We start from the raw sequence: 16,379 nt of genomic DNA, 5'->3' as shown, positions 1-16,379 counted from the left end.
AGGCAAAACTGAATCAGCAGAATACTGAATTCTTAAAGAGCCAGGTCTCCCTGCTCAGGACGCCCCTTCCTTGTGCGTATCATTTTAAAAGCATATTGCATTTCCATACTTCGCTTACTGAAAACATCTCTCTTGCTACTTAACATGGGAGGCACTAATGGTGCAATCTTTTATGCGTATGCACCCAGAAATAAGTCCTATAGTCTTCACACTCTAGTACAGGGGTAGCCAGTGTGGTACCCTCCATGTATTTTGTTGGACTACAACTCCCATCATCCCTCCCCATTGACCATGCTGCCTGAGGCTTATGGGAATTTGCAGTCCAACATCTGGAGGGCACTTGTGAGCTATCCCAGCCCTAAGTAAGTGTGTCAGGACGGCAGGAGGCTGCTGCTACCAATGACAAGCTGGATTTGGACCTTCAGAACTAGCTCCACTTGGTCCTGTAGCCTGCCCTGCAGTATTGAACTCACGCTCCCATTTCCCTAATCATCACAGAGAAAAACAAAATTAAGGCTATTACACACTTACCTGGGAGTGTGTTATTTAACTTAGTAGACATGTATAAGATTGCCCTGCACAGTTGCCTATTTCTGCCAGAGGTAAAAACGAAATTCCGAGTCCTCAAATGCATTAGAAGCATTACATCGGCTTCAAAGGTGGAAAGAAGCAATGATCCCGACTAGGGAAGAATGGCAAGCCAAACCGCTGGATTATGCTGAAATGGCTAACCTAACTGGGAGACTCAGGAATCAAGAAGATAAAGACTTTCAGTTGTGTCCCTCTCTAGGTGTACAACTGAAAGTCTTTATCTTCTTGATTCCTGAGTTTCCCGGTATGGTTCCCCTTTATCACATACACAGCCCAACAAGACAATGACAATAATCCACCAACAGCATACATATCAGTATGGCTAACACCCACCCACCCACCCCACTCACACATGAAAACAAAGACCACCACACCCAATCACAAACAAACAACCACACCCTAGGCCAAACCCAACCTCTCTCACCACCAAAGGAACACAAGTGAACAGCAGAGAACCTGCACAAGCAACGCTGACACCAAACCCTACATACATTAAGCAAAATAGAAACATCACCGCCCACCCCCACCCCCACCCATCATCCCTCCCTCCACCCCTCTCCCCCTTTTATTCCTAATGTCTCAACAAATGAAACCGATTTGTAAAAATGTTACATGGGGGGGGGACGAGAGAGACATTACACATACCTCTGTAAATCAAGAAAATCTTTAATAAAAATACAAAAAAAAGAGAAGATATAAACTTTTCAAAATAAGGGGGAAATTTATAACCTATCTAGGAGACCATTGTAAATGAATTAAAACATTACAAGTGATTTTTAAAGTCCAGCTAAAGTAACAAAGTTTATGGATAATTAAGAAAAATGAAAAATATGAAATCTGCATTGATGTGTAGACTTGGAAAAATAGTTATTAGGATCCATGTAAGGGATGGGGGAGGGGAGTCAAGAGATTAAGAGAATCTCACGGAAGGATTATATAAATTTGTAAAAATCAATAAAAATATTTTTTTTAATTAAAAAAGAAGCATTACACCAGCTTCTTTCCTCCATCCTTGTTTTCTACAAGAAACAAAACTCCATTGGGCCATTTTTCTAACCCAGGGGCTCCTCCAGATTACCTATTTATTGCGCCCGTGCCCCAATTTGTTTTCACAAAATTTGTGGGAAGATGATAGATCCACTGTCTATTGGGCTTTTGTTCTGATGGCAGACATGAGATGGCATCACATTAAGCAATTTTACCGCACTTTCCAGTGTACTTTGCCATCATTTTCTTACTGCAAAAACTCCGGGGGGGGGGGGGAGTTTCGCTTTTTTGTTTCTTCTTTTTTGGAAGCAGGTTTTCCACAGAAGAGCACCAGATCCACTTTCATTACACAACTAAAATTTGGTGGTACAAAACTGAATCCGGCCCACAAGAGAGTGACAGTCTGGAAATGGCGCAGGAACATTCTTGTGTACAACACACTGGAGGAACGTTTAGTACTTCAAGCTGATTGGAGAAGGCAGACAGGAACCATACTGGCTGGGGCTGATGGGAATTGTAGTGTGGGAACATCTGGAGGGCCACAGGTTCCCCACCACCGAAAGAAGTAAAGACCTCTGGAAAACAATGCATGGTAGCAGGATACAGGCAGTGGTTGCATGCACCCAGCCAGCCTCTACCTTCAAAGCACATTCAAAACACAGGCTTTCCCTCAAAGAATTCTGGGCACTGTAGTTTACCCCTCACAGAGTTAGAATTCCCAGCAACACTCAACAAAATACAATGCCCAGAATTCTTTGAGGGAAATGGTGTGCTTCAAATGTTCTTTAAACAGTATAATGTGCACATAGCCAATGTTTGCGTGGACAGGCGGAGTCCCCCCCAACCCCAAGGCGACCCGGAGCGGAATAATGACTCAAGACAACATGCTATGGGATTAAAATTGGCCACAACTTTATTAAATTTCAGGTGCAGGGAGACCTTGGCTCAGGCATTGGGCGTTTATCCTTCCCAGTCCCCATCTGGGGATCTGGGGGACACCAGGGTTATCCAGAATGTGTGGGGATTGGGCTGGCTCCGGAGAACATATGTTCAAGCAGAGAGCCCACCCCCCATTTCGCCGCCCTTGGAGGGGAGAGCAATGGCAACCTCTCAGCGTATGGCCAATGCTTCCCCTCAAGACCCTTTAACAGGGAACCCTGGGATCACCGCCGCAAGGGGGGCGTGGCTCACCACTTCACCCCCCCCCATTGAAGAACAAATTTTTTTTTCCTTCCAGTAGCACCTTAAAGACCAACTAAGTTAGTTCTTGGTATGAGCTTTCGTGTGCATGATACTCCTTCAGATCTGAAGAAGTGTGCATGCACACGAAAGCTCATACCAAGAACTAACTTAGTTGGTCTTTAAGGTGCTACTGGAAGGAAAAAAGTTTTTGTTTTGACTATGGCAGACCAACACGGCTACCTATCTGTAACTGAACCCATTTAAGAAGATAGACTAAAGGATTCCGCCCAAGGCCTGAAACCGCCAAAGTTGTGATGTTTTGCTACGGGAAAGGCAAAACCTGCCAATGCAGGAAAATTCCTTTCTGGCCCTTCAACAGCAACCCTGCCATAGCAGCGCCTGCATACCTGTGGAGAAGAGGTTAACCTGCAAGAGAAGACTTAAATGAGGGGGCGGGGGGGGGAGAAGCTCTGGAGCCAACTGACTGCTTCGCAGGTAAGATTCACCTTCTGCTGTGTGAGCAGGGCAGTCCCTCCCCTTACCTGGCCGATCCCCTAGCAACGCCTCCCCAGGCGGGATTGGGCGATTGGCTGAGGTAGGCGGAGACCTCCAGGTATCCAGCCTGGGGAGGGTGAAGCCAGCCCCAACTACCAAGAGCCGCACTGGGATGGGGGGGGACTGTGTGCGACCACACAAAAGGCACTCCCCAGTTGATGTGGTGAGCTGTCATTGTGTGTGGACTGTCATTCATTGGTGCCAAGGTGTCCAAGAAAAGAGGAAGGGAGGAACTACAGCTTGGCTCTTTGTTCTCTCCCACATCTATTCAAATGCGTGGTGATTTTTCAGCCAAGAATAAAGGGATCGTGTCACAGGAGGGACTTGATATTTGCATGTTCCTCTATGCAACACATTGTTGCACTTTCAAGAGGACTGATTAAAATCAACAGGCTGCTCTCCAGCTGTATTGATAAGAGCTGAAAAATATTCCGCAGCTACTCTGAATGGTGTGGGGTTCAATCTCCCATTATTTACCCGCGTTCACTTAAATGATCGGGATCACTATGTCACCAGGGTGGCTTTCAATATTCTGTTCCTTAAATATTAATCGAAACCATTAGCTCTCAAATGAATGGAAATTGCATGCATGCAGGGCTCATAAGTTATTTGGAAGAGATGAGAAACCAAACATCAATAGTATATTTATATTTGGCAAATGCATACACTATTAGCCGGCATAATGACTTAATAGTAGGCGGCTTGTTGTACTAGCGTTAAAACAGCATCCAATATAATTCCTCTGAACGGAAAATATAGGTAGGCAGATGGCAGTTCCCAAATATATTACAGTGGAATAACTGCTACTCACATCCTTGTTTGGCTTGACAGCAAGCAATTGGCATGAACCCCACAAGGGATTTATATGAGCCAATTCTGGGTTTCAGGTTTTCTCCTATACTTCTGACAAAGTAACCCTGACAAATTCAGAGTTTACATGTCTAAGAATTGCCACCTCTCACTGTGTTCCCAAAAGGTATAAATTTAATCCCTGGGAAGCAGGCTGGGAAACTGACCATGGCCAAAGACAGAACACAAAGGTTGTGTGACTCAGGCCTGCAAACAGGTTCTGATGCAAAATAGAGCAATTCGGTTTTTCTGCCTCTGTTTTGGAAGACATTCCCCATCTGCAGAATGTTGCCATCATAACCCTCCCTGCCTGTAGACTCCCAACTGGGTACGTTACTCCCAAGTGCTCCACAGACATTATATGAGAGAAGCTCACAAAGCCCTGAAATGTAGGCCAGTTTTATCTACATACATGGATTGTTGAGTCAATAATGGCTCATTTAAGCCACTCCTGCAGGGATGGGGGACCTGTGGCCCTCCAGCTGTTGCTGGGACTACAACATCTATCATCCCTAAATACCAAGGTTTCAGACACAAAATCTCTCCCAGTCTTACCTGGAGATTCAGTACATTGAACTTGGACTTCTGCATGGAAGGCAGATGTTCTGCCACAGAGATACAAACTTTCCCCTAAAGAGAAAGCTAGCTACTTCTTTGACCTTCTCACTGTGGGGTGTGAAACACAGAGCAGTCAAATACAACATTCCTAGAGTGGACATGTTTAGACATGAAGAGGGATGTTTGTCCAGCCAGTAGATAAACTTCCTGTTTCCTCCTGGGCTGGGACAAACTTCCTCTGCATGTGACCAGAGGTGGGCATGACCTCACCTGTGCAGGTAACGAAAGCACAGGGCTGGCCACAACACCTCTCTCTTCTCTATTTTGCTTTCGTCAGCCTGAGATGCTCTCTTGGCCAAGAGAGGACAAAGGAACTACCTCCTTATGGGATAGATTCCAAGTCTAACTTAAGTCTGCCTTCTGGGATCCATCTGTGAACAGAAAATGTGAGTAAACTAATTTATACCTTTTATACAAGACTGTCACGTCTCTTCCTTTTAGGAGGGAATAAAGATAAAGGGGAATTACCAGGAAACTTATTTTAGAGGCTTAAGCAAGCCTGGCAAACCTATCTACTGTGTAAGTTTAAAAGTGGAATGTTACACTGCTAAATTATAGAACTTGTTAACGCAAGTTGGAAAGGATATAATTAAACAATATATCCTTTCCTGCCTCCCTGAACATTTCTACACTCACCCCGTACCTCCAGCATGTCCCAATATCTGCCTCCACCACCCTCTTTTATTCCATTACCATGTGGGTGTACCAGTTTCAGCATTTTCAAGTTATGCTTATATAAAAGATTTAGTAGCAATCCTATCCACATTCAGCTCATGTAACTCAAGGACAGAACCACACTGATATTTCCCAAATTCTCTAGCTTAATTGGACTATAGATCAGATTATTTGATGTCTAGTCATGGATGTCAGTTCACAGTCTTCCTTGTTCTCAGCTTCACAAATTCCCATTTGGACATAATCATCCAGTGTCAACATGCACATTTTACATTGCTACCAAACCCTGTATTTGGGGACAGCATTGTTATGGGCTTCCCATGTGGTTGCTATGAATAGGCCTAGCACTCTGGGTTTGCATTAAGGCAAGAAACCTTTTCCTTCTGCCCACAGCTACATTGCCTCAAGGGTAACCTGTCAGCAGGATTGAATCAGTAGTGGGTGGCTTAAGGCAATGCCTGGCCAGAGTCTTGTACTTGACAATGGAATGCTAATAGCCCAGGAGAGTCTCTCTGTAGGAGCTAAATGTTAGACAATTGTTTCTTGGTACAGAGAGCTTGGAGCATCCTGAATTACAGAGAAACCTCCGAGATACTCACCTACCCAGTAAAGACTAATTGTGTGCATGTGTGTTTGTGGATGCAGATGTAAGGCAGACCCTCCAAGTGTCCCTATTTTCCAGGGACAGTCCCAGATTTAAAGAAGCCATCATGGTTTCTGATTTGACCCCAGAGTGTCCCACTTTCCCTTAGGGCATCCCTATTTTTGTTGGAGAAATGTTGGAGGCTATGGACTTATGCGACCCTCTCAGTTGAGGAGATAACTATAAAACCTTTAGAAGATATTGGAAGACAGCCCTGTATAGGCAAATTGTTTTTAATGTTTAATGTTTTATTATGTTTTTATATATGTTGAAAGCTGCCCAGAGTGGCTGGGGCAACCCAGCCAGATGGACAAGGCATAAAGAATAAAATTATTATTATTAAATTCGACATTTCTATTTTCATCCAAGAAATGTTGGAGGGTATGGTAAGGGAACAGAAGAGAAACTGCAGTTTTGAGGCCAAGTTAACCTGGGAGAGATACACAGAGAGGGATGAGCTGATTTAAGGGTTCTGTAAGGGATGCGGGTGGTGCTGTGGGTTAAACCACAGAGCCTAGGACTTGCTGATCAGAGGGTCGGCGGTTCGAATCCCTGCGACGGGGTGAGCTCCCGTTGCTCGGTCCCTGCTCCTGCCAACCTAGCAGTTCAAAAGCACGTCAAAGTGCAAGTAGATAAATAGGTACCGCTCTGGTGGGAAGGGAAACGGCGTTTCCGTGCGCTGCTCTGGTTCGCCAGAAACGGCTTAGTCATGCTGGCCACATGACCTGGAAGCTGTACGCCGGCTCCCTCGGCCAATAAAGCGAGATGAGTGCCGCAACCCCAGAGTCGGCCACGACTGGACCTAATGGTCAGGGGTCCCTTTACCTTTAAGGTAACAGGAGATGGGAAGGCAGTGTTGTTGCCTCTCTGAAGAGAATTTGTTGCTGGAGCGTTAAGCTGTCTGCCTTTGCCTATGCTCAACCTGCATATTTGTAGATAAACTCATACAAATCCAGATCATGGTATATGTTGCCTCCCCTTCAGGAACTCCACATTAATCATAGCAGTGGTATACACCAAATATTTTTTGTGTGCTTGTATTTTTAAAAATTTTAAGTTTTAAACTGCTTTAAACTATTTTAAATTGTTGTAATCTGCCCTGGAACCTTAGGGTGGGTGATAAATTAAAATCCTCCTCCTATTTTTCTGGGCAGCGCTGGTGCAGAATCCCAGCCCTTCTTAGGACTGACACCAAGCCCAAGATAGAAAAATCCAGGTCATTGCACACAGACTAATGTAGGATTGTGGCACTGTCACAGACTCCCTGCAGGACAAATGCACAAACATTTCCACACAGTTTCATTATTACATACAGTATAGCTCTCTCGGTAATTTTGTCTTCTCCCACTACAAGAATATAGAGTTGTAAAATTGAACACATGAAGCCACCTTTGGTAAGCAGAAAGTAACACACAGTGCTAACCACAACCTTTGGTTGAACTTCGTTATATTATTCAGAATTTTATTTTTATCACCGAATCATGCAGTTCAGTCAGGTTTTTCAGCTGCAAACTGCAGTTTCTCCAGAAGAAGGAAGAAAGGGAGATGCTAGGAGGGAACGTACAATCTAGCCTGCAGTTCTTCAAATGTCTTAAGACATATCCGCTTCCTCATATTCTCAAGGTGGTTTACAAAATGAAGAATACAATTAAAATGGAAAAGCAAAAAGAAAAACCCACAATGAACTAAAAGGGCACAAAATAATAACGTTCTAATGTTAGGTGTTGACACGATTTTACCACCATCTTTTAAAATGCTTGGGGACGTGTTGCAAGGGGGAGAAGAGCTGATCAATAGTAAGGTATCCTTTAATTGGAAAGGGCTGTTGCTCTGCAGTAGAGAAGATACTGGCCACCAGATAGTCCAGCTTGATATATGTTCTGATTTGCTTTGACTAATGCAGTGGTGCCCAACCTATTTTTGGCCATGCCCCACCTAAGCTTCTCTAAAATCTTGGACCCCCCCCCCGCAATGACATATAATTCTTATTATTCAAAAAGTGAACTCTTATTCATGTGGAGGAAGCCTAAAAGGCCATTATCTGTTAATAACTCATTCTGGAACCCCTTAAAAATCAAATTGCCCCCCCCCCCCCGTGGAGCGTGTGCCACATGTTGGGAACCAAGGGACTAACGGTTAGGCATTTATGTATTTATTCAGTAACTCTATAGGCCACCCTTCAGAATGAACTTAGAAGGCAGTATCTAACTTAGAGTAAATTAAACAAAATACAATAAACTCAAATGCAACACAAATGACAACAGTAAAAGCAGCACCCATAAAATCACCAGAATCAATAAAACTGAGCAGAGTCATAGTCCCATTCTTCTCCGTTCTACACAAAAACATCCATGTAGCTGGCAACACAGTGAGATATCCCATCTCATCTCACCTATATAAAAAATCAGTGCTACCCTGGAAGCATTCGTTCCTGGTTTCCTGCTGCACAGTGCCCAAGATCCTAACATTAAGTCCCACCAGATGAAGTTGTCATCAGAAGTTTCCATTTGATTGGGCCACATGCTTAGAGTTTGTTCCCAGTTTGCTCATGAAACATAAGCCCTTCAGTGTGCTCTGCTTACCTACCATTCTTACAAGCTCATTTGCAATGTAATAGGCAAGAAAAAAAGTGAAGGAAAAGTTGCTGGAAATCGAGCAGGAACTTGTACTTAAATAAAATGCACGCACCAGAATATATACCATACAGTGGAACCCAGCAGCAGTATTTCCATTCGGCCAATTCCCAGAGGACAAGAGTGTTCTTTTAATCCTAGAGTTTCTTTGGCACTGGGTATTAAGCTGCTGAACCTGAATTCCTTAGTCCTGGGAGCTGCATTGGCAGTTTCACTGCAGGGTTGAGCCAGCTTTGTGATATCAAATCATTATAAGTATTCCTTTCCCAGTTATGCTCTAATATGAGCACTTTCCTCACTGGTACCAAGGCACTAGAATTTATAACCCATTTACAACAAATACACGAAGCACAGAAAAATGGCAGGTCCAATGCAGGCTGATGGGGCCTCCATACTGAAAAACTTGCAAGTGGCAGGTAGATTCAGTTGTGCTCCTGACAGTCACTGCATTGATCCCATAGGAAACACTGCTTGTCCAAATTGGCTAGCTATATTAGTGCAAGAGTTATACCACTGACCTACCACCTCGGAACCATAAACTGTGCAATGGACCACACAGAGGAAGATGAGGCTCTAGATCTGTTTGTGGGTGAAGAACTACTAAGACCTTCTTCAGGATCATCTGGCTGGAGGACACAACTCTACCACCCTCCTCTAATTCAGAGGGTGAGTCTCCCACAGCACCCATCTCACCAGACCCAGAGAACCTGAAGACTGCAAAAAAAGAGAGAAAAAGACGAGGACCCTTTAATAACCAACACCTCCAAAGGAGGTGGGACTCACTACATGAGAAATCCAGTCAACTCATATAAGGCTCCAGCTACATCTAGGTGCTTACAGAGATAACCGTTTGCACAGCTTCAAATACAGTAATTTGTATAGACAGGAGTATAGGACTTTGTGAGCTCTCCAAGGTCCTGCACGTACCTTGAATTCCTGCCAACACAGAGCAGACACTTCTAGGCTTCCCCTGTGAGGACAGTAATAGTGGCAACTTCCTGTTCCACTTCCTGTTTGGGCATTGCCACTGCTGGGGAAACTTGCCTTCCAAAAGTGTGTCAAGTCCCACTTGTTCTCCAAAATGGGGCATTTCACTCAGCTGTTTTGTGGGCTTTGCAGAAATGCAGAAATGTTAACAAGAAGCCTACAGCATATCCACATCAAGTTTTTCTTTTTTTTTACAGCTCACTTCTCCATACAAAGCACTTCTCAGCACAGGAGCTGGTTAAATCAGGAGCAGAAGCTGCACCCCACATCAATGCTGCTTCAGTTTAAAAAAAAGGAGTATCTCATTAATTATCAAATGTGAAAGCAATTTGAAGAGGGTGGAGAGGACAGAGAAACTAAAAGGTATTCCCATCTCATATTTTCCTTCACACACAGTTTGAAATCTCCCCTCCTCCCCTTAATAGGGTCCCAGGGGCAGCCACCACTATTGAAGGGAGAATGTGCCAAATACTAAGGAAATATTCCTAGGAGTAAAGCAATTGAAACCAGGTTCTTGCAGTTCATAATCTGTTTACCAAATTGAGTATTATGAAGGATTTGCTGATGACAGGATGTTTCCACATTTCATTTGCCTGCAGAGCATGAAACAGCGTTTGCTTGCTTTGTTAATTTTTCTAAAAGTCTCCTCCTCCTCCTCCTCCTAACCTAAAGTCACCTCTATGCTGGTCTATCCTGCTTTCTTCTGCTCTCTGACTCTGGCACTTGTAGAGTGGATGAACATAACCCAGGGTGGGGAACCTGTGGCCTTTCAGATATTGATGGACTACAGCTCCCATCATTCCTGACCAGCGGCTATCCTGGCTGGGGCTGATGGGAGCTGGAGTCCGATAATATCTGGAAGGGCCATGGGTTCCTCATCCCTGCAAGAAGGTCCTGTGTTTCCTTATTTCCACCTTGCTTGTCTTCAAAAGACATTGGGTAGTTATTAACATACCAAAGCAGCTGTTGCCCTTCTCCCTATAGTGCCCCTTTATATTCCATTTATAGGAGTGACTTCTACTTTAACTCTTTCCATGATGGTGGTAGCATTTTTCTTTCACAAACAACTCTTACCATTTGCACAAATCATATGGGAACCTTCAGGAAACCCTACCGGTTTGGGTAGTGCCTTCTACTTGATATCCAAATACAAAATCACTCACCTACCAGTGGTTCCCAGTGTGACTAACATTTTGGGTCACCCAGAAGACAATTTGGAGACATGACAATTCTAAAGAAAACAATCAGCAGCATAGCTCTCACCTGCAACTGGGCTGCACCACTACAGGCTTACAACATGACTGAAGACTCTTCCATACAAAACAACAGCAACATCCTCCTCCACACAGGAAATGATGTCAGGAAGAATTATATAGTCTAGCGCTCTCCCCAACATCATTGCCATACTTATCATGTTAATATGTGGACGGCTTTCTTTATTCATTTTTGTATCTAGAATGGAACATTCAAATCATGTGGGCCTTCACCTTCAATTTGAAGTGGTACAGTCCGGACACTTGCTTACCTTCTCTGTGAGGGTCCGATCCCATATGACACCTGTGACTGTATCTCTCGCATTTTTTAACTGATAAATTCAGCTGCAGGAGAACTAGATTTGTACTGGGGCTGTTGATTGTAGCACTGGGTGAACATTTTAAACCATTCTCCCCCCCTCCCATGCCATTTCCCTGATATGAATTGCCTGCCCCCAGAGCTAATATTTGCTCTATGCGGGGGGGGGGGTACCTGTAATTCTACCTCTCCTATCAGCAAATTGGGACAGGGGGGTTAATGAGTCAAGATGGGAAATCAGTGAAAAGGGGGAAAAGTAGCCCTAGTCTAAATACCACCCTCACTCATAGCAGCAATGTTATAAAGGAGTATGTAAAAATGGATTGTTAACAGGTGAAAATCTAAAGTTATAATATATTAAGATAAAGGATTAAGATAAAAACAAAGAGGGGAAGGATTTGCTGAATTAACTAATTGAACCGGAATACAAAAAAGGGAGGTGTGAGGAGGTCAGGGAAACAAGTAAATGAAAGACAAGATATGGAAAGATTGATTTGTTTTTAATTGTTTTTATTTTTCTGTACTTTGTAATTTCTTTTTTCTTTTTCCTTTTTTTCTTCTTATTTTTGTAACATTTTTTGAAACTTTAATAAATATCTTTTTAAAAAAATAAATAAATACCACCCTCACTCAGGTGGCTTCATTTAGCATTAAATAAAAAATAACAAAATCACAGAAGACATGATTATGGGTTTCCCAATGTCACTTCTAGTTGGCCCAGAGAACTAGGCCAACATTACAATGAGCTGACAGCTAGACTGCCGGTGCTCATCCAACTTCATCAGAAGGCAGGGGGAACGATAAACGAAGCCTTAAAAGTTTGGTACTCCTGTAACTGGTCTGACAAGCTTCTGACAAGGTGCAGGCTTCAATAACCCATTTATACCAAGACTTATAGGGCTGATGTAGCCACAAGAGGGAAGATGAGCCAGACAATGAAAGGAAGCAATTGAATTTCAAGACAACAACCAGTTTGCAGAGAAGTCCAGGTCATTAAACGTACACATGTGCACTGGGGTTTGACTTCAGGTGGTATACAAGAGCCCCATCATCTCCTTGATTATAATAACCTTGAAAAGCTCTCCAAAGGAATATTTTAAAAGTGTCTAAACCTTGCTTCTGTTTCTTTCAAACAAAGGATTGAACTGAACTGATGCTTCTGTCCTAGAGGCAGACCACCCCAAGGAAAGAACATGTCACACAGCAAACAAGTTATCACCTACATTTTAAAGCATGTAATTGTCAAGGAAGCTGATGGGGGGAAGCAGACAACACCACAGGTACACACACACACACATTAATGGTGGGTTGCATCCCATTAAGTTTTTTCTTATCATAGACCCACTGAAATTAACAGACCTAAGATAGAATAAACCCACTGAAATTAATGAACATGACTGAGTAGGACTGAGTAGTAGGAATAACACAAGATACAACCCAGTATTTTCACACATCACAGAACTTTCCCAACACTGGACTTCATGAGCCAATATTTTAAATAGCTAAAACTCAGTAAAATACTATAGAAATTGTGTGTGTGTGTGTGTGTGTGTGTGTGTGTGTGCGTGTGTGTGCACGCGCCGCGCACAAGCGCGCGCTCACACATCCTGTCATTCTGACTGCCTGGGGCTGGTGGGAGCTGGAAGGGTACAGGTGTTCCACCCTCCATAAGCCATCACTCATTGCTAATGAAAATCCAAGGAAATCATAGAATCATAGAGTTGGAATAGACCACAAGGGCCATCGAGTCCAACCCCCTGCCAAGGAAAATCCAAGGAAGTCATCAGGGATATCGCCACGGAGCGTGATGCATCCAAAAACAGGTCCACCATGGGGCCCTCCAAATTGGCTATTGCTTCTGTCCAGTCAGGCACTGTAGCAGTACCACTTAGAACCAGGAACCATGGGCATCAAGCATGCATGATGCTGACGTGGCGACAAATTCCTACACCAGCAGCAATAGCCTCCTCAACATCCATGGCAATCTTATTAGAAGCTGCAAGTTTGCTTGCCTGTAATTTTGATTTACAGTGGTACCTCGGGTTACATATGCTTCAGGTTACATACGCTTCAGGTTACAGACTCCGCTAACCCAGAAATAGTGCTTCAGGTTAAGAACTTTGCTTCAGGATGAGAACAGAAATCATGCTCCAGTGGCGTGGCAGCAGCAGGAGGCCCCATTAGCTAAAGTGGTGCTTCAGGTTAAGAACAATTTCAGGTTAAGTACAGTTAAGTACGGACCTCCGGAACGAATTAAGTACTTAACCTGAGGTATCACTGTATTTATTTTTATCACCAACTGGGGGTAAGGGAAGCAAGGCAGCCTGACAATCCACCTGGCTCACAAACACCCAAACCACAGAGAGCATTTAAAGATTCAACCCCAGCATCAATCCATCCCAAGAGCTAATCTTATGGAAGCAACAGCCACACACCTTAGATACATAGGACTGGATGATGGGAATAGGTACAAATGGATGCATTTGGGAGCAAGAACTTAATACTGACCAAGAACCCTGCATGGCTGAAATATGCAGCCATCAAACCCATTAAGTTGAGTTAATAGAGGTGAGGCCTTATTAAATTCAGGAACTATTAGAGTCGTAAAGAATAAGTGGCTTGAGGACTGCAGGCTATTAGAGAGAGAGAGAGAGAGAGAGAGAGAGAGAGAGAGAGAGAGAGAGAGAGAGAGACTACAGAAAGATACAGAACACAAGGATGACAGAGACACAGCAATCCTGTTATCCAGAATAGAAGCTGCCCAGGCACTATAAGAGAGGGCTTCCACCCAAAAGACTCTGATTGCATGGTGGAACCACATAGTTCACATGACAGGTTTCCAAAAACTCCCCTTAGGGTCTGTTTTAGACAACACACCCTATTTCTCTTTAAATTCAATGATTGTTTGCATCTCCTCTTCAAATTATCCTAATTAGTCCTTGGAAATAAACAAGGAGCCTAACTAACAGTTGTTGTTCAACAGCTGTGTTGTGTCAACAACACAGTAGACAAAAACAGATCCATTCCCTGTAATTTGCTGGCAAATTGGAAGTTTCTTGCAGTGTTGTTCTTTATGGGGTTCTATAAATAAGCCACAGCCTGGCATTAATGTCCCATCACGTTCAGGACTCGTTCTCGCCATCTTTTGGGCTCTCCAAACATTGCAGATATTTACTTGGATAGTTCAAGAGGGAGCTCGGAGGAGCTGCTATATGAAAATATGCAAGCTTAGGACCAGAGTCCTTTTTAAAAAAAGACAGTGCACAAATTCCACAGCTGATTTCCATTTGATGGATCTGGTTTAAACTTCCCTCCCCTCCCCTATAAAAGTGCATGCAATTGCAATGAATTTACATGCAGCACCAATTTCTCTCCTATCTCTTTTACTTGCTCTCCTTAAGAACTCTACAGTTTTTGTTGGGGTTCTTTTTAACCATAAGAAGATCCCTGCTGGATCAGACCAAAGACCCATCTTGTCCAACATTCTGTTCCCACAGTGGCCAACCAGATGCCTCTGGGACGCTCACAAGCAGGATGTGAAAGACTTCCTGTCCCATACATTCAACTTCTACAGCACCAGGCATAAACGATAAAGATCCCATTGAATAAGCCTCCGTCCCTCTCCTTTGTACCATAGCGTTCTGTCTCCTTGATGTTGTTTCATGCAGTGCTTCTAATTTTAACTCTTTCTCTGCTCTGCCCTACGTCCTACAACTACCCCCCCCACAGAACACATCTGTACCTTGTGCAGAAGGTCCTCATTGTAGTAAGTGCTGCTTTGGATGCCAGTCCCATTGGCACCCATCCCCGAGTAGTCATAAGGGCTGCCAGCCCCGCTCTGATATCCCCAGTACGTCTCCATTTCTCTTCTCCAGGCTAATTTTATTGCGTCAATGCTAAAAGCGCCGGCTCCGGGCCAGACCTCAATGCAGCAAGCGAGCGCAGCAGTTCTCCGGACTCAAGCCTGCTACATTTTCCTCCTCTCCCGGAGAAGGAAAAGGTGCGAAAGAAACGCATCTAAAGAGAGCTCGCCCTGAAGTGAAGCTAGGCTAGAGGTACGGGAGGCGGCGGCGTGCGGGAGGGAGGGGGGCGGTTGTTGACGATCTAGGTTTCCTGGGACTGCGAAGTGCTGAGTAAGCGAGAACCTTGCAGCTTTTACTGATCCATAAAGCTGCAGCGCCTGGACAGAGGTTCAGCACCAAGGCCAGCTCCGGCAGCACCAGAAGACCGGAAACTCCTCGGCCAAGAAGCACCACGGAGACCTCTCCATCGCACCCGCTCTAAGCGCTGCTTTCATGTCACAGATCAGCACTAAGGACAGCACCCGCAACACCTGGGAGACCTAGCCGTTAGCTGCATCCGCGGCGAGCCCCACCCAACAGATATTAATGCATTGTAATAAAGGTTTTTGACGTCGTCCCTTTAAGTGTCCAAACTTGAATAAACACTCTGCTTTTCCTCTTACATCACACTGCCCCCTGGTTCCTTTTCCGGCACTACCAGCAACTTTCAAACTTATCACTGCGGATTTCAGAGGCAACCGAAGGAGTGAACGTGTTTGAGAACGTCCAGCTCATATGTTCGCTCATATATCGTGTAAAATCTGGCAAGATCAGCCCCTTCGCCCCCAACAGCTTTCAATATCCTTCTTGCCTCCAGGTGCGAGCAGCCTCTTTGCCGCTGTCAGATGCTCTTGGGAGCTGATTTTATTATTGATGCAAGCAGAGCCACACAACTTCGGAAAGGAAGATGTAGCAGATTCCTAAATAAAAGTGAGCTGCCGGAGGCAATCATTCACTGAAAAGGTGCTTGGAGCTTTTGCTCCAGTTTGCCTTTCATTTGCATTTCGGGGGGGGGGGAGGTAGAGTCTTACTTGAGTGATTCCGTTTAGATACCAGAAACAGAGTCCCCTGGATATTAGGTAAAGGTAAAGGGACCCCTGACCATTAGGTCCAGTTGTGACCGACTCTGGGGTTGCGGCGCTCATCTCACTTTATTGGCCGAGGGAGCCAGCGTACAGCTTCCGGGTCATGTGGCCAGCATGACTAAGCCGCTTCTGGAAAACCAGAGCAGCGCATGGAAACATT

At 44.3% G+C, this 16,379-nt stretch overlaps 1 protein-coding gene across 1 annotated transcript in view; it reads right to left on the bottom strand.

The window, feature by feature from the left end:
• RAB37 (RAB37, member RAS oncogene family) overlaps positions 1-15,453 on the bottom strand; it is a 78,131-nt gene extending 62,678 nt beyond the window's left edge. Inside the window, exon 1 of the mRNA XM_053375812.1 lies at positions 15,035-15,453. Coding sequence (XP_053231787.1) covers positions 15,035-15,154 — 120 coding nt within the window. The 5' untranslated portion in view covers positions 15,155-15,453. The remainder of the gene's footprint in view (positions 1-15,034) is intronic.
• Positions 15,454-16,379: the final 926 nt, after the last annotated feature.

This window comes from Podarcis raffonei, chromosome 2, assembly GCF_027172205.1.
Source record: "Podarcis raffonei isolate rPodRaf1 chromosome 2, rPodRaf1.pri, whole genome shotgun sequence".
Lineage (NCBI taxonomy): Eukaryota > Metazoa > Chordata > Lepidosauria > Squamata > Lacertidae > Podarcis > Podarcis raffonei.
The sequence above is the reverse complement of the archived record's forward strand: the minus strand, read 5'-3'. Positions and strand labels throughout refer to the sequence as shown.